Source organism: Mesoplodon densirostris, chromosome 13 (genome assembly GCF_025265405.1).
Source record: "Mesoplodon densirostris isolate mMesDen1 chromosome 13, mMesDen1 primary haplotype, whole genome shotgun sequence".
Lineage (NCBI taxonomy): Eukaryota > Metazoa > Chordata > Mammalia > Artiodactyla > Ziphiidae > Mesoplodon > Mesoplodon densirostris.
The window spans coordinates 57,336,226-57,361,866 of NC_082673.1; the positions used below are offsets into that span (position 1 = coordinate 57,336,226).

The 25,641-nt window shown below is 37.0% G+C and overlaps 1 protein-coding gene across 10 annotated transcripts in view; it reads left to right on the forward strand.

Annotated features, from left to right (window-relative positions):
* Positions 1–25,641, forward strand: part of VPS13B (vacuolar protein sorting 13 homolog B) — a 791,444-nt gene that overhangs the window by 477,095 nt on the left and 288,708 nt on the right. For 9 of the 10 annotated variants that reach the window (XM_060116054.1, XM_060116052.1, XM_060116058.1 and 6 more), the window contains 2 exons: positions 15,854–15,980; positions 18,962–19,105. In XM_060116054.1, the coding sequence (XP_059972037.1) occupies positions 15,854–15,980; positions 18,962–19,105 (271 nt within the window). The remainder of the gene's footprint in view (positions 1–15,853; positions 15,981–18,961; positions 19,106–25,641) is intronic. The other variant, XM_060116060.1, reaches the window with a different exon arrangement.

The following is a 25,641-nucleotide window of genomic DNA, read 5'->3' on the forward strand; positions in this document are numbered from 1 at the left end:
TTAATTTGTCTTTCTGTCTGCAGTTCTGACTGGGTAATTTCCATTACTCTGTCTCTTCCATATCACGTATTCATTCTTCTGTGTCATTTAGTCTGCTATTCATTACTACTAGATTGGGTTTTATCCCCAGGCACAGGAGTGCTAGTAATCCACTTGGATGTCCTGCAGGCACTGCACTCCCAAAGCCACCAGTGGAGTAAATCCACCGAAGTAGTGCAGCCCCTGGGCATCAGCTCAGATTTCAGCCTCACCTCCATGTGTGGGCAACCACTGGCACTTGCATGCTCCCAGGCCTTGTAGATGTGTAGCTGTGCCTGCTGTGAGCACTCCAACAATGAGGATGCTATGGTGGGGCCCCACCCCTCCCTTCGGAGAGCGTATTAGCAACAGCAGACCAGGAGGTTGCGGCTCAGACCACACTCCAGTCCCTTCAGGCTGTCTCCGTCCAGCCAACCCCAGTCCTCTCCCCAGTCTGTCTGCTGAAGCTCAAGTTTCAACACCCCAGTCCCCGCACACACCAGCAGGCACATGTCTTGGGTTTGGGAGTGCATCGAGGTGGCCAGGACCATCTGTGCTGGTCTCTCTCTGTTCTGCCTGCTGCACTCTGGCTGCTGCACTCTCCTCTGAGCCTCTGAAGCTCCCTATCTATCCCAGCTGATCTCCCAGCCAAAGCAGGGGTTTCCCAGCTTGGGCAAACCTTTCCTCTTTCACAGCTCCCTCCCAGGAGTACAGGTCCTGTCCTGATTCCTTTTTTCTTTTTTCTTTTGTCCTTCCCAGTTACGTGGTGATATTTCTTGCAGCTTTGATTGTAAGAGATCTTCTGCCAGCATTCAGTAGGTATTCTGTGAGAATTGTTCCACATCTAGATGTATTTTTTATTTATTTGTGAGAGGAGGTGAGCTCCACATCCTTCTGTTCCACCATCTTGATCTGGGCCAGGAGTTCTTTATTTATAATGAGTACTATACCCTTATCAGATATATGATTTACAAATGATCTTTTCATTTTCTTGATAATGATCTTTGATGCACAAGTTTTTAACTTCAGTGAAATCTCATCTGTTTTTTTCTCTTGTTGCCTATGCTTTTGGTGTCATATCTAAGAATCCATTGCCAAATTCAAGGTCATGAAGATTTATCCCTGTATTATTCTAAGAGTTTTATGGGTTTAGTGCTTATAATTAGGTTGTTGATTTATTTTAATGTTTTTTGTTTGTTTATTTTTGTATACAGTATGTGATAAAACCCCAACCTCATTCTTTTGCATGTTGGATATCCAGTTGTCCCAGCACCATTTGCTGAAGAGAGTGTTCTTTTCCCATTGAATGGTCTTGGCACCCTTGTCAAAAATTAACAGACTTTTGAACATCCAATTTATGCCATGGAATGTCTTTTACACCAAAGATACAAAACAAAATAACTTCTAATATGTGTCTGTCCCTTTCAGAGCTCATCACCCAATCAGAAAAACAGACAGGTTAATTAACTATTCAAGTACAATGTGGAAAGTCCTCTGATAGACATAAGTAAAGATACTTAGGATTATAGAAAAGCCACATCAAAACTGAGATAAACACATTTCATGCATATAAGACATTGCAGGCTAATAGATGTGACATAACACATAAACAGAAGAATAAAATAAATTAATCTAAAATTGATGTAGGTATATATGGAAACTAAAAAAAAAAAAAAGGTTCTGATGAACCTAGGGGCAGCACAGAAATAAATACACATACTTAGAGAATGGACTTGAGGACCTGGGGAGGGGGAGGGGAAGCTGGGACAAAGTGAGAGAGTAGCATTGACATATATACACTACCAAATGTAAAGTAGATAGCTAGTGGGAAGCAGCTGCATAGCACAGGGAGATCAGCTCAGTGCTTTGTGACCACCTAGAGGAGAGGGATAGGGAGGGTGGGAGGGAGACGGAAGAGGGAGGGGATATGGGGATATATGTATACATATAGCTGATTCACTTTGCTATACAGCAGAAACTAACACAACATTGTAAAGCAATTATACTCCAATAAAGATGTTTAAAGAAAAAATGTGGAGTGATTTAGAAGGGACTGATGGAGATTGGAGGGGGAAGTGCCAAAAAATGGAACCCCACGTGGCTCTGTAGCACTGTCGCTAGATGATGCTGTGTGTAATTTTGCATGCTTGTAATGTTCCACTTGTAATGTTGGAATTTTCCTTATTATTATAAATCCTTGGCCCCCAAATGTTACATTAAACGGATATTCACAACTTAAAAGAATAAAGATAAAACTAAAATAAAATCGATGTAGGTACAAATAGAGAATTAAAAGAAAGAAATGAATGACTAACTCTGTGCGTGGGTTCTCAGGGAAGGTTTCACAGAATATATGGCTTTTGAATTTGTTTCCACAAAGTACGAGTGGCAGGAGAGGGGAGGGGGCATTTTGAACTAAGAAAGCTACTGCAGTATAAAAACTTGGCATGTTTTATTCACTTCTGAATACCAAGTACATAGTATCATGCTTAGCACATAATAGGAAGTTCGTGAAGATTTGAGTGAAATAATGAGAGATCGAATGATTAGATGATTAAGTAAAGCTAACAAATCAAGTGACTGAATGTGAGTGTTCCTGAGAGATACTGATTCAAATAAAGGCAAGAATTTTTAGATCTGATGTTGTTTAGTTCTGCTGATTAATCTTGACAGAACTACAAACAGAACCATAATATCGTTAGATTTTTGTTTTTCAATAGGTATTACAGGTAGAACTCAAAAGATATACAGTGAAGAATAATTTACTCCCTTCCCTAACCATTATTAAACCATTATTAAATGGCAGTCTTTATAATGGTTTTCATTTATTCCTCCTGATACATTACTCACATTTTGTCTGTAATCATAATGTGTTTCTGTGTGAATGATTGTGAGAAGGAAGCAGGGAAGTGTTAAGCATAAGGAATCATCAAATTTTAAAACTCGCAGATCTCTTGCTTCCAAAACCTTAATTTTTCAGCTGACGAAATACATCAGTCAGAGCAGGACAACCACTATAAGTATTGTAACATAAGGGATTTATTTTAGGAATAAGACCTTATCCAATTGTGGAAGAAGCTGGGTGACCTGGGTAAAAATTTGTAGCACCCGAGAGAACCTGGGAAGCCAGGCACGTCCAGTGGCTGGAGGGAGCACCAAAGGCTGGTAGGCAAGTCCATGGGAGGTTATTGCTTCTGCTTCTGGAGTTGAGCCTGCAGTTGCTATTGGCCAGCAGAGCCAACAGTCAGGAAAAAGTCACAAAGGTGGGAAGAGTGAGGACAAGCTGGAATCTGCTGGTACCTCTGCATCGTAATTTCACTGCTATTTAAAACAGTATGACTGTCAGAGAATATTCAACTCTCTTGCAATTTTCTCTCTAAACTCTGAACCATTCTTAGCAAGTTATGGAACAAAACCACTACAGCAAACTAAGTTTGAGGAGATTCCTTTGCTTGTCTAGTGTCACCTAAAAATACAGCTACGTGTGGAACCTCGGTTTGCTTCCTCTTAGTCAACTACTTTTCTTGTACTCAGTACTCTGACCCCTTACTCTTATGCTAAGTTCATTGTTAGTTAATCACCTGTTTTCTTTTAGCAACCATTTTTACTACATCTTTGCTTATTTTTATAATTTGAGGTAATGAACTGATGAGAACTAAAATAACCTGTACTGATGTCTGCCATGTTCAGGTTACACATTAAAATCACTATTGCTGTTTGACATGGTGATTAGAGCTTTCAGGGTGTGTGGGATGGTGTGGAAAGTTTATCTTGTAATTTCCTGAAAATGCCAATGAGCCTTAATTCTCTAAGTTAATATGATTTTCTTGTTTGTAATATTTAAAGATAAAATTTGAATAGACTTGAAAACTGCAGTTAAAAAATAAATAATTTAGTTTTTATAGCAAATGCTTTTATTTGGCCCTCTCACTATCTGTGTTTGATTTCCTTGGGTAAATTATCTTTCTGACTTTATTGAGAGAAATAGAACATATTTATTTGTTTGAGCATTTTGATGTGCATGGACCACATTACATATACTACCCTTTGGCCTTTTTCACCCACACATAGGATTTTTTAAAATTAATTAATTAATTTTATTTTTGGCTGTGTTGAGTCTTCATTGCTGCGCAAGGGCTTTCTCTAGTTGTGGCGAGCGGGGTATACTCTTTATTGTGGTGCGTGGGCTTCTCATTGCAGTGGATTCTCTTGTTGAGGAGCATGGGCTCTAGGTGTGAGGGCTTCAGTAGTTGTGGCACTCGGGCTCAGTAGCTGTGGCTCACAGGCTCTAGAGCTCAGGCTCAGGAGTTGTGGCGCACGGACTTAGTTGCTCTGCGCCATGTGGGATCTCCCCAGTCCAGGGCTTGAACCCACATTCCCTACACTGACAGGCAGATTCTCAACAACTGCGTCACCAGGGAAGACCCACAGATAGGACTTTTTTTAATTGTTATTACTGTGTTTTCTTAGCAGGCTGAATTTGAATTTGACACGATCTTAAAATCTATCCGTTCTATGCTAAACAGGGTTAGTAACATTGACTATGTGGAAGTATGGCATTGTGTTGCTATTAAAGTACGTGAAGCATGAATAATGCCTTAATTCTGAGAGATCATGACTATTCCATCTGTCTTTTGTTCTCTTACATTTTTACTTTTTTTTTGTATTTCTGATTTTTTTTAACATCTTTATTGGAGCATAATTGCTTTACAATGGTGTGTTAGTTTCTGCTTTATAACAAAGTGAATCAGCTATACGTATACATATATCCCCATATCTCTTCCCTCTTTTGTCTCCCTCCCTCCCACCCTCCCTATCCGATCCGTCTAGGTGGTCACCTAGCTGATCTCCCTGTTCTATGCGGCTGCTTCTCAGTAGCTATCGACTTTACATTTGGTAGTGTATATATGTACATACCACTCTCTCACTTTGTCTCAGATTACCCTTCCCCCTCCCCGTGTCCTTAAGTCCATTCTATAGTAGGTCTGTGTCTTTATTCCCATCCTGCCCCTAGGTTCTTCATGACCATTCTTTTTTTTTAGATTCCATATATATGTGTTAGCATACGGTATTTGTTTTTCTCTTTCTGACTTACTTCACTCTGTATGACAGATTCTTGGTCCATCCACCTCACTACAAATACCTCAATTTCGTTTCCTTTTGTGACTGAGTTTTATTCCACTGTATATATGTGTCATATCTTCTTTATCCATTCATCTGTCGATGGACACTTAGGTTGCTTCCATGTCCTGACTATTGTAAATAGAGCTGAAATGAACATTGTGGTACATGACTCTTTTTGAATTATGGTTTTCTCAAAGTGTATACCCAGTAGTGGGATTGCTGAGTCATATGATCGTTCTCTTATTAGTATTTTTACGGGACCTCCATACTGTTCTCCATAGTGGCTGTATCAATTTACATTCCCACCAACAGTGCAAGAGGGTTCCCTTTACTCCACACCCTCTCCAGCATTTATTGTTTGTAGATTTTTGATGATGGCCATTCTGACTGGTGTGAGGTGATACCTCATTGTAGTTTTGATTTGCATTTCTCTAATGATTAATGATGTTGAGCATTCTTTCACGTGTTTGTTGGCAATCTGTATATCTTCTTTGGAAAAATGTCTATTTAGGTCTTCTGGATTGGTTTTTTTTTTTTGATATTTAGCTGCATGAGCTGCTTGTAAATTTTGGAGATTAATCCTTTGTCAGTTGCTTCATTTGCAAATATTTTCTCCTATTCTGAGGGTTGTCGTTTTGTCTTGTTTATGGTTTCCTTTGCTGTGCAAAAGCTTTTAACTTTCATTAGGTCCTATTTTGTTTATTTTTGTTTTTGTTTCCATTTCTCTAGGAGGTGGGTCAAAAAGGATCTTGCTGTGATTTATGTCATAGAGTGTTCTGCCTATGTTTTCCTCTAAGAGTTTTATAGTGGGTGGCCTTACGTTTAGGTCTTCAATCTACTTTCAGTTTATTTTTTTCTGTGGTGTTAAGGAGTGTTCTAATTTCATTGTTTTAGATGTAGCTGTCCAGTTTTCCTAGCACCACTTATTGAAGAGGCTATCTTTTCTCCATTGTATATTCTTGCCTCGTTTATCAAAGACAAGGTGACCATATGTGCATGGGTTTATCTCTGGGCTTTCTATCCTGTTCCATTGATCTATATTTCTGTTTTTGTGCCAGTACCGTACTCTCTTGATTACTGTAGCTTTGTAGTATAGTCTGAAGTTAGGGAGCCTGATTCCTCCAGCTCCGTTTCTCTTTCTCAAGATTGCTTTGGCTATTTGGAGTCTTTTGTGTTTCCATACAAATTGTGCAATTTTTTGTTGTAGTTATGTGAAAAATGCCATTGGTAGCTTGATAATGATTGCATTGAATCTGTAGATAGCTTTGGGTAGTACAGTCATTTTCACAATGTTGATTCTTCCAATCCAACAACATGGTATATCTCTCCCTCTGTTTGTATCATCTTTAATTTCTTTCATCAGTGTCTTACGGTGTTCTGCATACAGGTCTTTGGTCTCCTTAGGTAACTTTATTCCTAGGTATTTTATTCTTTTTGCTACAGTGTTAAGTGGGAGTGTTTCCTTAATTTCTCTTTCAGATTTTTCATCATTAGTGTATAGGAATGCCAGAGATTTCTGTGCATTAATTTTGTATCCTGCTACTTTACCAAATTCATTGATTAGCTCTAGTAGTTTTCTGGTAGCATCTTTAGGATTCTCTATGTATAGTATCATGTCATCTGCAAACAGTGACATTTTTACTTCTTCTTTTCCGGTTTGGATTCCTTATATTTCTTTTTCTTCTCTGATTGCTGTGCCTACAACTTCCAAAAGTATATTGAATAATAGTGGTGAGAGTGTGCAACCTTGTCTTGTTCCTGAACTTAGTGGAAATGGTTTCAGTTTTTCACCATTGAGAACGATGTTGGCTGTGGGTTTGTCATATATGACCTTTATTATGTGGAGGTAAGTTCCCCCCCGTGCATACTTTCTGAAGAGTTTTTATCATAAAAGGGATTTGAATTTTGTCGAAAGCTTTTTCAGCATCTATTCAGTTAATCATATGGTTTTTCTCCTTCAATTTGTTAATATGGTGTATCACAATGATTGATTTGTGTATATTGAAGAATCCTTGCATTCCTGGCATAAACCCCACTTGATCATGGTGTATGATCCTTTTAATGTGCTGTTGGATTCTGTTTGCTAGTATTTTGTTGAGGATTTTTGCATCTATGTTCTTCAGTGATGTTGGTCTCTAGATTTTTTTATGTTGGTGTGACATTGTTGTCTGATTTTGGTATCAGGGTGATGGTGGCCTCGTAGAATGAGTTTGTGAGTGTTCTTCCCTCCGCTATATTTTGGAACAGTTTGAGAAGGATAGGTGTTAACTCTCCTAAATGTTTCATAGAATTCGCCTGTGAATCCTTCTGGTCCTGGGCTTTTGTTTGCTGCAAGATTTTTAATCACAGTCTCAATTTCAGTGCTTGTGATTGGTCTGTTTATATTTTCTATTTCTTCTTGGTTCAGTCTCAGAAGGTTGTGCTTTTCTAAGAATTTGTCCATTTCTTCCAGGTTGTCCATTTTATTGGCATATAGTTGCTTGTAGTAATCTCTCATGATCCTTTGTATTTCTGCAGTGTCAGTTGTTACTTCTCCTTTTTCATTTCTCATTCTATTGATTTGAGTCTTCTCCCTTTTTTTCTTGATGAGTCTAGAAGTGGTTTATCAATTTTGTTTATCTTCTCAAAGAATCTACATTTAGGTTTATTGATCTTAGCTGTTGTTTCCTTCATTTCTATTTCATTTATTTCTGATCTGATCTTTATGATTTCTTTCCTTCTGCTAACTTTGGGGATTTTGGGTTCTTCTTTCTCTAATTGCTTTAGGTGTAGGGTTAGGTTGTTTATGTGAGATGTTTCCTGTTTCTTAAGGTAGGATTGTATTGCTATAAACTTCCCTCTTAGAACTGCTTTTGCTGCATCCCATAGGTTTTGGGTTTTTGTGTTTTCATTGTCATTTGTTTCTAGGTATTTTTTGATTTCCTCTTTGATTTCTGAAGTGATCTCTTGGTTATTTAGTTATTTAGTGTATTGTTTAGCCTCCATGCATTTGTATTTTTTACAGATTTTTTTTCCTGTAATTGATATCTACTCTCATAGCTTTGTGGTCGGAAAAGATACTCGATACAATTTCAATTTTCTTAAATTTACCAAGGCTGGATTTGTGACCCTAGATATGATCTATCCTGGAGAATGTTCCATGAGTACTTGAGAAGACAGTGTATTCTGTTGTTTTTGGATGGAATGTCCTATAAATATCATTTAAGTCCATCTTGTTTAATGTATCATTTAAAGTTTTGGTTTCCTTATTTATTTTCATTTTGGATGATCTGTCTATTGGTGAAAGTGGGGTGTTAAACTCCACTACTATGATTGTGTTACTGTCGATTTCCCCTTTTATGGCTGTTAGTGTTTGCCTTATGTATTGAGGTGCTCCTATGTTGGGTGCATAAATATCTACAATTGTTATATCTTCTTCTTGGATCGATCCATTCATCATTATGTAGTGTCCTTCTTTTTCTCTTGTACTAGTCTTTCTTTTATAGTCTGTTTTGTCTGATATGAGAATTGCTACTCCAGCTTTCTTTTGATTTCCATTTGCTTGTAATATCTCTTTACATCCCTTCTACTTTCAGTGTGTATGTGTCCCTAGGTCTGAAGTAGGTCTCTTGTAGACAGCATATATACGAGTCTTGTTTTGGTATCCATTCAGCCAGTCTAAGTCTTTTGGTTGGAGCATTTAATCCATTTACATTTAAGGTAATTATTTATATGTATGTTTCTATTACCATTTTCTTAATTGTTTTGGGTTAGTTGTCACAGGTCTTTTCCTTCTCTTGTGATTCCTGCCTAGAGAAGTTCCTTTAGCATTTTTTGTAAAGCTGGTTTGGTGGTGCTGAATTCTCTTACCTTTTGCTTTTCTGTAAAGGTTTCAATTTCTCCATCAAATCTGAATGAGATCCTTGCTGGGTAGAATAATCTTGGTTGTAGTTTTTTTCGCTTTCATCACTTTAAATATATCCTGCCACTCCCTTCTGGCTTGTAGAGTTTCTGCTGAAAGATCTGCTGTTACCCTTATGGGGAATCCCATACGTGTTATTTGTTGTTTTTCCCTTGCTGCTTTTAATATTTTTTCGTTGTATTTAGTTTTTTATAGTTTGATTAATATGTGTCTTGGCCTGTTTCTCCTTGGATTTATTCTGTATTGACTCTGTTTGCTTACTTGACTTGATTAACTATTTCTTTTCCTATATTAGGGAAGTTTTCAGCTATAATCTCTTCAAATATTTTCTCAGTCCCTTTCTTTTTCGCTTCTTCTTCTGGGACCCCTATAATTCGAATGTTGGTGTGTTTAATGTTGTACCAGAGGTCTCTGCCACTGTCCTCAATTCTTTTCATTCTTTTTTCTTTATTATGCTCTGCAGTACTTATTTCCACTATTTTATCTTCCAGGTCACTTCTCTGTTCTTCTTCCTCAGTTATTCTGCTATTGATTGCTTCTAGAGAGTTTTTAATTTCATTTCTTGTGTTGCTCATCATTGTTCATTTGCTCTTTCGTTCCTCTAGGTCCTTATTAAACGTTTCTTATATTTTCTCCATTCTATTTCCAAGGTTTTGGATCATCTTTTCTATCATTACTCTGAATTCTTTTTCTGGTAGACTGCCTATTTCCTTTCATTTGTTTGGTCTGGTGGGTTTTTACCTTGCTCCTTCATCTGCTGTGTATTTCTGTGTGTTGTCATTTTGCTTAACTTACTGTGTTTGGGGTCTCCTCTTCGCAGGCTGCAGGTTCGTAGTTCCCGTTTTTCTTTGGTGTCTGTCCGCAGTGGCTAAGGTTGGTTGAGTGGGTTGTATAGGCTTCCTGGTGGAGGGGACCTAGTGCCTGTGTTCTGGTGGATGAGGCTGGTTCTTGTCTTTCTCCTGGGCATGTCCATGTCTGGTGGTGTATTTTGGGGTGTCTGTGGCCTTATTATGATTTTAGGCAGCCTCTCTGCTAATGTATGGGGTTGTGTTCCTGTCTTGCTAGTTGATTGGCATAGGGTGTCCAGCACCAGAGCTTGCTGATCATTGAGTGGAGCTGGGTCTTGGCGTTGAGATGGAGATCTCTGGGAGATTTTCGCTGTTTGATATTACGTGGTGCTGGGATGTCTCTGGTGGACCAATGTCCTGAACTTGACTCTCCCACCTTAGAGGCACAGGCCTGACACCTGGCCAGAGCACCAAGACCCTGTCATCCACATGGCTCAGAATAAAAGGTTGAAAAAAACAAAGAGAAAAATAAATAAATAAAATAAAATAAAGTTATTAAAAATAAAAAATGATTTAAAAGTATTAAGAAAAAGAAAGAAGACAGCAACCAAATGAAAAAGCAAATCCACCAGTGATAACAAGCACTAAAAACTATACTAAAGGGCCTCCCTGGTGGCGCAGTGGTTAAAAGTCCGCCTGCCGATGCAGGGGATACGGGTTCGTGCCCCGGTCTGGGAGGATCCCATATGCCGTGGAGCGGCTGGGCCCGTGAGCCATGGCTGCTGGGCCTGCGCATCCGGAGCCTGTGCTCCGCAACGGGAGAGGCCACAACAGTGAGAGGCCCGCATACCGCAAAAAAAAGAAAAAAAAAAAAAAAAAACTATACTAAAAAAACAAAAACAAAAAACGGACAGACAGAACCTTAGGACAAATGGTAAAATCAAAGCTATACAGACAAAATCACACAGAGACGCATACACATACACAGTCAGAAAAAGAAAAAACGGGAAAATATATATATATATCATTGTTCCCAAAGTCCACTGCTTCAATTTGGCATGATTCATTGTCTCTTCAGGTATTGCACAGCTGCAGGTTACATCAAGTTGATTGTGGAGATTTAATCCGCTGCTCCTGAGGCTGCTGGGAGAGATTTCTCTTTCTCTTCTTTGTTCGCACAGCTCCCAGGGTTCACCTTTGGATTTGGCCCGCCTCTGCATGTAGGTTGCCTGAGGGTGTGTGTTCTTCGCTCAGACAGGACAGGGTTAAAGGAGCAGCTGATTAGGGGGCTCAGGCTCACTCAATCTGGGGGGAGGGAGGCGTACGGATGTGGGGCGAGCCTGTGGCGGCAGAGGCCAGCGTGACATTGCACCCGCCTGAGGCACGCCATGCGTTCTCCCAGGAAAGTTGTCCCTGGATCACGGGACCCTGGCAGTGGCAGGCTGCACAGGCTTCTGGGAGGGGATGTGTGGAGAGTGACCTGTGATCGCACACAGGCTTCTTGGTGGCTGCAGCAGCAGCCATAGTGTCTCATGCCCGTCTCTGGGGTCTGCGCTGATAGCCGCGGCTCACGCACATCTCTGGAGCTCCTTTAAGCTGCGCTCTTAATCCCCTCTCCTCGTGCACCAGGAAACAGAGGCAAGAAAAAGTCTCTTGCCTCTTCGGCAGTTCCGGCCTTTTTCCCGGACTCCCTCCCAGCTAGCTGTGGTGCACTGGCCCCCTTCAGACTGTGTTTAGGCAGCCAACCCCAGTCCTCTCCCTGGGATCTGACCTCCAAAGCCCGAGCCTCAGCTTCGATCCCCCGCCCGCCCTGGCAGGTGAGCAGACAAGCCTCTCGGACTGGTGAGTGCTGGTCAGCACCAGTCCTCTGTGTGGAATCTCTCTGCTTTGCCCTCCGCACCCATTGCTGCACTCTCCTCCGTGGCTCTGAAGCTGCTTCCCCCACCCCAACCCCTAGTCTCCGCCAGTGAAGGGGCTTCCTAGTGTGTGGAAACCTTTCCTCCTTCACAGCTCCCTCCCACTGGTGCAGGTCCTGTCCCTATTCTTTTGTCTCTGTTTTTTCTTTTTTCTTTTGCCCTTTCCAGGTACGTGGGGAGTTTCTTGCCTTTTGGGAGGTCTGAGGTCTTCTGCCAGCATTCAGTAGGTGTTCTGTAGGTGTTGTTCCACATGTAGATGTATTTCTGATGTATTTGTGGGGAGGAAGGTGATATCCACTTCTTACTCCTCCGCCATCTTGAAGGTCTCCTCCCATTTTTACTTTTTGAAGTAAAGTATTACCCACATTTTCATAGGAGCTCTTGCATATTTTGATTTGTGATTAATCAAACATGAGATTTTTCCAGAATTGTACCTGAAGTCATAAACTAGAATGTGGAAGGAAAGCATTTTCTTTGTTTTTACTCTTCCACCTGAAAACCATCACTTTTGTCTTTATTTGTAAGGATGTTAAGCTAATGCCTAAGCAAAATTATAAAATAGAAGTTAGTCTAATTCCCATAGTTTATCGATTAATGCCTGGGGTGATCTAAATCTTCTTGAATTGTATGATTTTATAATAATCCCCTTAAACTTTTTCATGGCTTTACATGAGAGAATGTGTTTTCTCCTGCTGCTTAAAGTACCTAGGAACTGAGTGTGAAGGGGAAAGGGGTCCTGGTGCAGCAGGAAGGAGCAGCTAGTTTATACTTCCCAACAGCCAGCAAATATTTTCTACCTTATATATTGGCTGAAGGTATCCTTGGCAACTTGAAAAGGTGACACAGAGGTTAAAGGATAAAGATCTGTCTTGTCCAGGCTTACTCTTCTTTATATCTTAGCATAGTTACTGCAGACAGTAGGTACTCAAAATATCATAAAATATTTAAGTTGAATATAATAATCATAATCATATATCATACATTTTATTTTAATTTCATTAGAAAGTCACCAGATAGTGTTCCTCTTGGAAGGAAAAGAAAAAAACCACACACACACACACACACACACACACACACACTAAAATGATCTTCAACTCTTAACTAAATATTTGATTTTTAAAGTTACCTTACAAATCAAATGACTTATCCTTATGACTATCTAAAAATAAGAGCAATCTGTAAAAATAGGTATAGTTAATAAAATTATAACAATAATTTTCCAAAAAGTATGTTATATATATTTATTGTTTATAATAAATATGTGTGAATATTACTGTTTTTTACATTTAGGAATATCCACTCTAAGGGATTATCTCAGTTGCTTACCACAAGTCTTAAGTATCTTCTGGTCTATCTTTCTGTGTAGTATTTCTAGTTTACTAATTTTTTCTTAAGTTATATCTAAAATTCTGTTTTCCATCTATTATATGTTTAATTTTAGTAACTACATTTTTTATTTCTGGATACTCTATTTGGTTGTTTTTCAAATCTGTTTTACCTTTTTTGATAGTACCTTGGGTTTTTTCCTCCTGTTTTTCATTCCATCCTATATGTCTTTAATGATTTTAAAGAAATTTATTGTATTGTCCATATGTGGAAATTCCATAATCAGAAGTTCTTGGTAATGAATTTGATAATGGGGTCGAATTCTCCTCTTGCTAAAAAAAAAAAAATTTTGTAGTGCATATAAAATCTGTGATTAGGAGTTTATCTTCAGTGGTCTTTGTTCCTGGGAATCCTTTTTGCCGGTTTGAAAGCATATTTTTCCAAAGAGGTTTTACATCTATTTCTGACTGATGCCCTGGGGTTATCAAAGGTCTGATGCCACTTTTATATGAATAACTCAATATGGGTATTCCTGGACCAACACAAGTAATATAGGTTACAGCTTCCAAACACACATGGGGTATTCCCATTATTTTTAATTTTCTCATTATTTTAATTTTAATTTTTAAGTTGAAAAAGCAGGGAGATCTCTGTTTTTTCAATAATCCCTCGTGCCAAATCAGGCAAACTTCCTTGTTTTTTTCTATTTCTGATTGGAAGTTGTTTTTCTGACCTTTTAATGGCCCCAGATCTAAGTTGGCAGCTCGTTTCAAAATCCTTGCCTGTCAGGGATGTAAGGATTAGCCTGTTGTCTCAATATGGCCATTAAAAATCTATTCCCTTGGTTTACTGAGAGTGGCTAGGACCCTGAAGTCATTAACAATGTCAGTTAATACTTTGAGTTTTACTTCCCTCTTTTGTTAGTTTACTAGATTATTATCTAGTAAAATATTAGCAGAATTTAATTCTTGTTGTAGTTATTTCTTCAGTGTTTATTTTTACTTTCTTTTGAATTCGTCCTTGAAAATACTTGAATGTATAAAAAAGTTTTTATGATTTCAAAAATATGTATCCTTAACTCACATACTTACCAGAGATAATACGAAAGAAATTTTAGCACTCTATACCAGTAAAGTTCTAGTTTTTATAAGGCTATTGACTTAAAAAACTTTTAAAAAAATTTCTAACATCATAGGTCTTCCATACGTTGTGTTACTTACTGATTTAATTCACATAGTGAGAAAAAATTATGATACAAACAAGTACTTTTTTTCCCCATCAGTACTTCAGCTAAGGTTTGCTCTTAGTTGGTTCCCTGCCATGTTTTCCATTTTAAGGTATTTTTAATACATCATATATTTTAGCACTCCCCTATGAGAGCACATCAGATGTTACATGTTTCTCACATTGGTCATTTTATGGAATTTGAGCTATTAGGCTATAATTGTGGTGTCTCTCAGGATCTCAGCCCTTCCTCTCTATTCAGATTTTAATACTTCTTCCTGTTACCCTCTATTCACCAGATCTCTTAATTCTTTAAAATTGACTTTCTTGAAATCCAATACTTATGTGTCACAGAACCAGATGATCCAATTTGCTTTTTTGGCAGACACCATAGAAAGCTCTGCCCATTGCACAGTTTCAACAAAAGATACTAGTACTCTCTAGACTACTCTGGTAGAAAAAGATGTAGACAGACTTGAGTTTTATCTGGGCTTTTTCATGAGATAACTTATGCCAATTCTCTGATCTCAACTTGGTCATTTTATAATAAAAGAGAATAATAGGGACATATTTATAAGGAATATTAAATTAATGATTCCAAGGAACTTTTGAGGTACGGCTTGCTAGTAAAACATAGAACTGTATTATTTCATGAAATGAAAACTAAGAATATAGGTAGTAGACTTGAAGATCTGCACTAGCACAAGCTTTGGTTTCTCAATAATATTTTCCAATTTTATCTTCTACGATGAACGCAATACTTCCTTTGAAATTATTAGCAATTCACAATTTTGAGTGTAGAGTAGGAATAGTGTGCTAAATAACTAATCAAAAGGTGAGAATGTATAAAGAAGAATTAAAATAGAGGTCAAATGCTGCTCTGTTATCAACTTGCCCTGCGGGCCCAGTTGTGGAACCTTTGTTCCAACTGGGTGGCCTTAGCCCAGTCCCTGAACTTCATTTCCTCAGAGATAATGTGGGGCCAGTAATGTTCCTTACTTCACATACAGGATTGCTGTGAAGAAGAATTCAGTATCAAAGTCACAAAAGCCATTTCACAAACTGTAAAGGCAGTCATAATCTATGAACTCAAGATAGTTCTTAGAGTTAAAAAAAAAAAGTCAAAGATTAAGAGGATATGCATGTGAACCTAATGAGATTGGAAAGATGGCAGTTGTCAAGCAGAATGTCAGAAATATTAAAACTAGGAAATTAAAAATGATCACAAAATAGTAAGATTATTTTTGGTAGCAAGAGAGATCCTAAACTGTAAAAACAAAAGGAATTAAAATAGAAAAAGTAATTTATTGAAAGTTCCTAGGATGCTACTAATATGAAATTGATGAATTATGTCTGAATTTCTCAGTGATTTTTTTATATGAATCTGAAGTTAAGAATTGAATTTACAAAATTATGATTATAAAATGTACAGATAGACACACTCAAAATAATAATGTAATTTTGTCATACATGTTTGTAGTACACAGACTTGTACAAATTTAATGAAAATTATCCTTAAAAATGAAAAAGCTAATAATTTTTACTTTATCTTTTAGCATACGGCGGCATCAAGAAAGAAGAGCAATTTTGACTCCCATTTTAACAGATTTTTCTGTCCGAATAACTGGAGCACCTGCCATCATTTTCACCAAAGTAATTTCTCCAGAAAATATGCACACTGAGGTTAGAAATTAATTTAGGTTTTATTTTAGTCTAAATGATGGAGCAGCTTTTCTTGTGTGTTAGGAGTTTTCATAGTTTCTGTGCATAGGATATCAAATTAGCTTATTATTAAGTTATTATTGTAGCTAGTAATTATTAAGCACTTTATAGTACTATTTAGGTATTGCTTTTCATGTAATAACTCATTTAATCCTTATAATAATCCTTTTAACTTCTCCTACTGTCCTCATTTTGTAGATGAGGAAACTGAAGCATAAAGAGTTAACTTGTCTAAATATTCACAAATAGTAAGAAGTAGAACATGGTGTGAACCTAACTGGTCTGGCTCCCAGCCATACACTCCTGACCTCTACCACCTCTTTCTAATGAAAGCAACAATAATATTGACAGATCACTTAGGGTTCTCACATGGATTACCTTACAAAGAGAGTTCTACATGAATTACCTTATTTACTCTTCACAGAATCCATATGAGGTAGATATTATTAGTATACATATTTTATAGATGAGGAAACTGAGATCAAAAGAAATTAAGTAACTTGACCAATCTTACTAGCCAGTTACTAACGGATCCAGGTTTGAAGTTTGATCACTATGGTATACTGCCTCCACGCCTAGAATAGAAATGTAATAATAATGTGATCCATCATAACTTTAAAAATATTCTTCATAAAAGTTTGTTATGCTAAAAACTTTATAAACTTTTTGATCATTCACAGAGTTATAGGCAGTTGTTATAAAAAGTTCAGAAAAATTAGGCACAGATTAAATATATTATTAATCTAAGGTGATAAAAGTTTACATCATTCTTTGAGTTTTTAAAAAACAAAACTTTGGGGCTTCCCTGGTGGCACAGTGGTTAAGGTGTAATCCTGAGAGACTCACATGGTGTTGCACAAGTACGTTTTGTGACAGGCAATAAAATCTTGAGAATTCTTAAGTCCAAAGGGCTTGCTCCTGATCTTCCTGAGGATCTCTATCATTTAATTAAGAAAGCTGTTGCTGTTCAAAAGCATCTCGAGAGAAACAGAAAGGATAAAGGTGCCAAGTTCCGTCTGATTCTGATTGAGAACCATATTCACCGGTTGGCTCGATATTACAAGACCAAACGAGTCCTCCCCCCCAACTGGAAATATGAGTCATCCACAGCCTCTTCCCTGGTTGCATAAATTTGTCTGTTGTACTCAAGCAGTAAATTCATTGCTTAACTAGAAAAAAAAAAAATGCGGGGGACACAAGTTGGATCCCTGGTCCGTGAAGATCCCACATGCCGTGGAGCAACTAAGCCTGTGCACCACAACTACTGAGCCTGCGCTCTAGAGCCTGCGTGCCACAACTACTGCAGCCCATGCATCTAGAGCCCGTGCTCCACAACAAGAGAAGCCACCGCAATGAAGAGCAGCCCCCGCTCACCACAACTAGAGAAAGCCCATGAGCAGCAACGAAGACCCAATACAGCCAAAAATAAAAATAAATAAATAAATTTATATAAAAAACAAAAAAAATATTTTGTATGTGTTATCTTATTTGATGTTTATAATTGCCCTATAGGGAAAGTTAGGTTAGGCAGGATATCTTTATATCCACAAAAGTTGTATAAAAATTAAGTCTACTTATATCTTTCAGTTACTTAGTAACACAATTGGTTTAAAATACACAAATATATTCCCTTCATCATTACTTGAGGAATAAAATAAGAATTCTAACTATAATGAGTAAATTTTGGAAACTTTTTTTGGGGAAGGTTTATTTAACCAGAAAAGAGATCATTTCCGACATGCTGTTCTTTATGGCTTTATTAAAAGCTGCTCTAAGCTGTGTAGTTTGTATTTGGACCCATCATAAGTCTCCTTAAATCCATTCTCTTGGATGACACTATTAAGGAGAAGGTTTGTTGGACATTTCCAAGCATTTGAACGTTGTCCACATGCACTTCATGACAAGAGGCAGGGCTTCTGCTTATTAAGTGAAACTTCTGGATTGTTTTTCATTTCTGTTTTCCTTCCCTGAATGGTTTTCCAGCAATGAATGTTCAAGAGACTCAGTTATGCAGCACAACACCAGTTAAGTAGTGGACAGCTACCTAATGCTGCCAAGATTTTAGCAGTTTAAAGAAGTGAAATTAATTAGTCTAGCTACCTTTGGCTTCAGCACTCCATTTTGTTATAAATCATTTGGAGTGTATCCTTTGGAGAGTACTCAGACCATACCACTTGTGACTGTAATTGCTACCTATAGTTGCCTGTTTACATCTGTCTGCCCACCTAGGCTGTAACCTTCTCAAGAGCAGATTGCCCTTCAAGGCCCGCCTCACTCTCTGGTTTTTGTTTTGTTTTGTTTTATTTTTTTTTTACTGTATGTGGGCCTCTCACTGTTGTGGTCTCTCCCGTTGCAGAGCACAGGCTCTGGACGCGCAGGCTCAGCAGCCATGGCTCACGGGCCCAGCCACTCTGCAGCATGTGGGATCCTCCCGGACCGGGGCATGAACCCGTGTCCCCTGCATCGGCAGGCGGACTCAACCACTGCGCCACCAGGGAAGCCCTCACTCTCTGTTTTATTCCTAGCACTTTAGTATGCTGCATGGTACTTGGGAGATGCTCACTAAATATTGGTCCCTGTGAGTGGGTGAATAAGATTATGCTAAAGAATTGCATCATTGCCTACATATTGAAACAATGATAGTAGTTTGACGTATGAAAAGCCAAATGTATATGAAATGGTGAAAAATTCTCATTGTTAGTGTGTTTCCCTGTAACTAGCACATGGCCTGGTGCACAGCAGGCCCTCATAAATGTTTATTAAATTAATCCATTAAACTGTTGAGTGGCCGTGCTCACCATTTCTGCTATTCTCATTAACATATGAACCCAAGTCCCAGGAGAATTCATCAACATCGTAAAGGTCTAATAAGTAAGAATGATAAATTATCATCTAATGGCTATCATGTTTCTTTATCTCTATTCAACCTTTTTTTCCTTCAGGAGATTTTAGTGTGTGGCCACTCCTTGGAAGTGAATATAACCACAAACCTGGACTTCTTCCTAAGTGTGGCTCAAGTTCAACTCTTACATCAGTTAATAGTAGCAAATATGACTGGAGTGGAACCATCAAGCAAAGCCACAGAGGTAACTATTACCTGATTTTGATTAGGCTTACTGCATTTGTGCCAACTTTACATTGATAATAGGAAAACAAAAATTAAATGCTTTCTGCTAATTATTCTATATTTAATTTTATTCAAAATATGGGCATAAATCATTTTGGATTGGTGTTCTTTATTTTTGAAATTTGTTTGGTCTCTTTCCCTGTAATTTATCATGCACCTTCACAAAATTGCTGTGGCCCAGCCCCAGAAAACCCTCTGTTAAAAATATGATTTTATTGCCCTGTTGCAATTTTTAAAGTTCAGTGCACAAAACCTGGTATAGCTTTCACTTACTCAGATACATTACAGGGACAGGGCCTCTTTTGGAAGTGAACTTTGTGAGAGTACTGTGGGAATATCTTCAATAAATAACTTCTAAAGCATTCGTTTCCCATGCTCAGTGAAGAATGGACACAATCAAAAAACTTGAATGCCTGCCTAGAATTTTAATTTTGATCCAGTGTTCATTGGAAGCCTACATTGTAACCACAAAGCATGTCAGCATGAAACAAAGAAAGCTGCTTGTTAGATGCTTCTCAAAATATTTTTTCTTTGCTTTTTGTTTCCGTACTTCTATAATCATATCTGTACTTAGAATAAATCTTTTATAAAATCTCTAGTGAAGAAACTGTTTATCTTTAAAAAAGGCCTTGCTTATATTTTTGTCATGAGTTATGCAGAAGGCTCTAAGTGCTATTAAGGAGGAAGGGAAGGAGGAGGTGTTCACTGAGAGCCACCTGATGCTAAGCAAGCGTACCAGGTACTTTTATGTAAGTTAACTCATATATCTTCAAGCATGTTATTACAACCACTCTGTGAGGTACATGTGGACATTATCACCATTTTACAGATTAGGATATTGACTCAGAGGTAATAAGTGACCTGTCTGAGATCCTACACACATAACTAAAAAATGGTGGATCTGAGGTTTTAATTTAAGTCTTTCAAATCAGTGCTTTTTTCATTCTGCCATGGTTGCTGTACTATAACTGTTACATTAGTCTGAATCACCTTTATTTTTTAAATTATTTAAAAATGATAAAGCTTTTAACTTTCATAAAGAAAGATCCTCTAACTATATCATCTTTTACCACCCATGATTTGTTTGCTCAGTATCTTTTTTAAAAGGACTATAAAGCTGTATACTCTTCAAAATGTTGACTTTTTCCCCAATGTATTAGACAATCTGTAAGAATATAAATATATGATATGAAAATAAGCAGAGCAAAAATATTTCCCCATGGCATTTTCAATGAAGTCCTTGAAGCAAGTTGGGTTGGAAACAAATTCCTATATTATTTGTGCCAATTTTATGAATCTATCATGTCAGTGAAATCTAACTCACAGATTTCTTTTTTATTTCTTTTTTTTTTACATCTTTATTGGAGTATAATTGCTTTACAATGGTGTGTTAGTTTCTGCTTTATAACAAAGTGAATCAGCTGTACATATACATATATCCCCATGTCTCCTTCCTCTCACGTCTCCCTCCCACCCCTCTAGGTGGTCACAAAGCACCAAGCTGATCTCCCTGTGCTATGCGGCTGCTTCCCACTAGCTATCTATTCTACATTTGGTAGTGTATATATGTCCATGCCACTCTCTCACTTCGTCCCAACTTACCCTTCCCCCTCCCGTGTCCTCAAGTCCATTCTCTACGTCTCCGTCTTTATTCCTGTGCTACCCCTAGGTTCTTCAGAACCTTTTTTTTTCTTTTTTTTTTTTTAGATTCCATATATATGTGTTAGCATATGGTATTTGTTTTTCTCTTTCTGACTTACTTTACTCTGTATGACAGACTCTATGTCCATCCACCTCACTACAAATAACTCAATTTTCTTTCTTTTTATGACTGAGTAATATTCCATTGTATATATGTGCCACATCTTCTTTTTCCATTCATCTGTTGATGGACACTTAGGTTGCTTCCATGTCCTGGCTATTGTAAATAGAGCTTCAGTGAACATTGTGGTACATGACTCTTTTTGAATTATGGTTTTCTCAGGGTGTATGCCCAGTAGTGGGATTGCTGGGTCATATGGTAGTTCTATTTTTAGTTTTTTAAGGAACTTCCATACTGTTCTCCATAGTGGCTGTACCAATTTACATTCCCATCAACAGTGCAAGATGGTTCCCTTTTCTCCACACCCTCTCCAGCATTTATTTATAGATTTTTTGATGATGGCCATTCTAACTGGTATAACTCACAGATTTCTGATGTGTTTTAGGAATTTATAGAACTTAGCAAGTTGATTGCTATTTACCTACCTGCTTCTAATGCCTTTTAGTAGGGTCTGATTTGAGTAAATAAGGCACACTCAGAGTTATATTTCTAACAACTCTTACCTGAATGTCAAGTCATTCCTCACAGTTCCATAAATGAGCTAGGATTGTTTTTGTTGTTTTAAAAATGTGTCTGTGGTCCTTATTCCTTCTTGGAGATGATACTAAACATACAGACAATATATTGAAATACAGTAGAGACAATACACTGAAAAATGATTAAGATGGCAAATTTTATTTTATGTGTGTTCTACCACAACTGAAAAAAAAGTACAAACTCTCTGAAGACAATTTGGTCCTACCCCCAGCCTCAGTGGGGTATGTCTGTGAAATTTCAATATTAAAAAAAAAAAGACTTTCTGTGAACCAGAAGAATGTTTTCCTATTCATAAATGAGTAGCACAACTCATATCTGATAGTCTAAGAATATAAAGATATTGTAAGAATTGGTATAATTTCTTCCTTAAATATTTGATAGAATTCACCAGTGACCCATCTAGGCCTGATGCTTTCTGTTTTGGAAGGTTATTAATTATTGATTCAATTTCTTTAATATATGTAGACCTATTCAGATCCTCTTATTTCTTCTTATGTGAGTTTTGTTAGATTCTGTCTTTCAAGGAATTGGTTCATTTTCCTGAAATGGTTATCAAATTTGTGAGCTTGGTCATAGTATTCCTTTATTATTCTCTTAATTTCCATAGAATCTGTAGTTATGTCCCCTCTTTCATTTTTGATGTTAGTAATTTGATTCCTCTCTTTTGTCTTTTTGTTTGTTTGCTTGTTTTTTGGTTTTTGGTTTTTGTTTTTTTCGTTAGCCTGGCTAGAGGCTTATTAATATTATTGATCTTTTTAAGGAATCAACTTTTGGTTTTATTTGCTTTATTGGATTTTCTGTTTTCAATTTCATTGATTTCTGCTCTAATTATTTTTTTCCTGCTTACTTTTGATGGTGTTAATATTTTCAAACAGTTTTTCACAAGGTTTCTTTTGAAACATTAATTCTAAAAATTATTCAAGAACATGAAAAGGAGATTTTGTTAGTAGAGGAAGCATATCTACACTGTTAACAAAGGGGAAGAAAGTTGGACAGATATTTGGAAATTGAAGTGAAAACAGTGGAACAATCTAAGGATTATTACTAGAACCAATATTTAATATTAATTTTAATTATATAGACAACTAACACATAATAAAACTTTCAAGTATATAGCTAAAAGAGAAGTACTTCTGGCAATAAAATGACCAGCTGATGGTTTAAGCAAATTGCCTCCCATGTTGATTAAAACTTTTCCAATATTTTTGCTCTAAAAATGTACTCATTGCTTAGTGATCAAGCAGCCTGTATTTGTACACTTTGGTTTTCAGTGTTTCCTTCAAGTGTTATGATTTCCATGATTGCTGGTTCCCAGAATATTCAATTTCTTCATTTTAAATTAACCTTTTTTTGTCTCTATACATATTATGATAGGCTGATAAAGTACATGAGAAAAAACATTTAGTATTCAAAAAGCCAAAATTAATTCCATATTACAAAGTACATGTCTTTCTATGTTTTATTCTATAGTTCATGTCTTTATGATAACATCTGTCTCTATAGTACTAGTAGAACAGGAATGTTATTTGGGTTTCTTACATTCTAGTTCCCTGCCATTTACATGAGGTAGGAGTTAACCTCCTAGATAACTTCATAGTCAAATCTAAATGTACAATTCTAATTGTTCTCCAAAAATAGAGCTCTACTACTCATCCTTGGTTTCTTTCCCAATGTTTAGCAGGGCAAAATTGGTTTACTCTTTAGAAGATTCTTTACCTTCTTATAAGTTGGTCTAGGTCCCATAAAGGCCCAATTATATAAAAGTGGTTGTTAGTAATATAATCATAACATTCATGCAAGAAGAATTAACAAGGGAGATAGTTCAGTTACATGTACCACTAAATGTCAGGAAACTTTTTAAAGAGAATATGACTAAATGAAGAGTTAAAGTATTTTAATTTGTGCAAGTCTGTTTATGGGCTAATAATGCAGACCATTTTTATATGATATCAAAAAGAAACTGAACATCATTTTAAGTATTCCTAAACCTATTGGCATGCAGGACATTATAAGGAGTTGTTAAAAAATAAAACAAAAAATTCTACTTTTTAAACATTTTATTCCAGCTGCAGTCACCCCAAAAACAAAACTACACCATAAAAAAGATAACTTGTATAGAGTGATTATAATTTGTATCAGAGTGATTTAAACTGAGATGAAAGCTGAGTAACCTATCTGAACTCTATAAAATTATAAACAGTATAGATAAGATACTAAAACTAGCCTGTTTACTTGAAATAGTTAATTTTTTTATAATGCAATGTTACTTTTATCAAAGTAGTGCATGAATTTTAACAACCAAATGTTGCTAAACTAAATATATCAGAATAGTGTCAGTACACTGACATCCCCACCTCATCCTGCTTAGCCATTTTTAACTCTGTAAGCCTTGTCTTCTGGTATTTATCCCATCTTTCTGAATAAAATGAATAGACTACCATCTCTTGATTTACTCATTTTAGTGTTACCTATTCAGTTGCTGTTTACTGTAGATGAAGATTCCGTCTCTTTTACACTTCTCTTCCACTCTTACATTTTCCCAGTATTCTTATATCATGTTTTTAAAGTCAGTATGAATTGTTTTCATTATAAAGACTATGTAAATATTGTTCATTGCTTAGTGAAGTAATATGATGTGATTATATTTCCTCTCTTTATAGTCTTCTGTTTTTCTTAAAGTTAATCATTGCCACATTCTTTTTATTTGCTCAGTTTTTTTGTTTTTTTTTTAAATCTCTACCTCTTCTCTCATTCTCTCCAACCCACCCCAGACCCTCACCAGTGACTCTACATAATGCCTGGCAGTTTAATTTTTCACACTTTGAAACTTATAAAATAATGTCAACTCTGTTTTTACCCTTGGAACCATTTTTCATGAAGTCTTCATTTTGCCTTCTCCTTTCTGGACCTGTAGTTCTATAGACCTGCTACACACTTGACACAACTGAGCCAGATGAGAGAAGGTTGTGATTTTTTAGGTTAATGGTAGAGTGTTGGGAAATTATAGGGTATCAAGTAAGTAATGTTTTTCCTATGAATATAAATTAGTAAAATCGCCAATATCTTTATCCCACCATTCTAAAATATTAGGTATTTTGAGTTCCTATATAGAAACAGTATAATAGTATAGAAAAATATTGTAATACAACTTATTATGCATGCCTAATATAGTTTACATCGGCGTTTTTACAATTTGCTATAAAATAGGATATAATATATAAGTTGGACTTTTTTGAGCTATGATTAAGTATATGCCCTAGGAGTGGTGGCAAAGGTTGTTTTTTGGTAGTATTATTATTTTAGCTTGGAAATTATCTGCTTTGGAGTTGTGCTTCATTTTAGGAATGGAAATTCTTGTTTTTTTGTCAATGGTGAAAAATTCTTACAAGGCATACTTGACCAACCTAAGGATTGCTAGGAGTCGTTGGAACTAGGAACTTAAGAGTAAAGAAGAGGGAGGTCTTCCCTGGTGGTCCAGTGGCTAAGACTCCGTGCTCCCAATGCAGAGGGCCTGGGTTCAATCCCTGGTTAGGGAACTAGATCCCACATGCGTGCTGCAACTAAAGAGGCCACATGCCACAGCAAAGATCCCGCATGCCACAACTAAGACCCGGTGCAGCCTAACTAACTAAATAAATAAATATTTTTTTAAAAAAGTAAAGAAGAGAGGAAGGGACTTTGAGTGGTGGTGTAGAAGCAGATGTTTTCTGTAGTAGAACTTTAGGCAAGATGAGCAAAATAGAGGCTAATATACCTCGAGAACACATGTGAGTGGAGGTAGGGTTTGAAAGCAGGAAATAAGACTGGTTCGGGAGAGGATGTTGATGTTCTGGTCTATCTCAGTGCTTTCTATCTTGAGGTGGACATGAGTGAGAGAGGCCATTTCAGAGGTTACCTATTTCTGTAACCTTTCTCCTTTAGAAAATGAGATAGGAATATTGGAGAACATGCATGTGGTGACTTTCCATCAGTGTTACTATGCTGAGTATTTGTTTCCCTTCAGAGGCACCTGGATCGACTACTTGTAACCAGGCTCCAATAAAATATGGATTCAAGCAGAGCCTTAAATGGACAAGAGGGCCTCTGAGGAAATACCTTGAATTTCTTAAAATCTAGACCTGGAAAAGATATTAAGT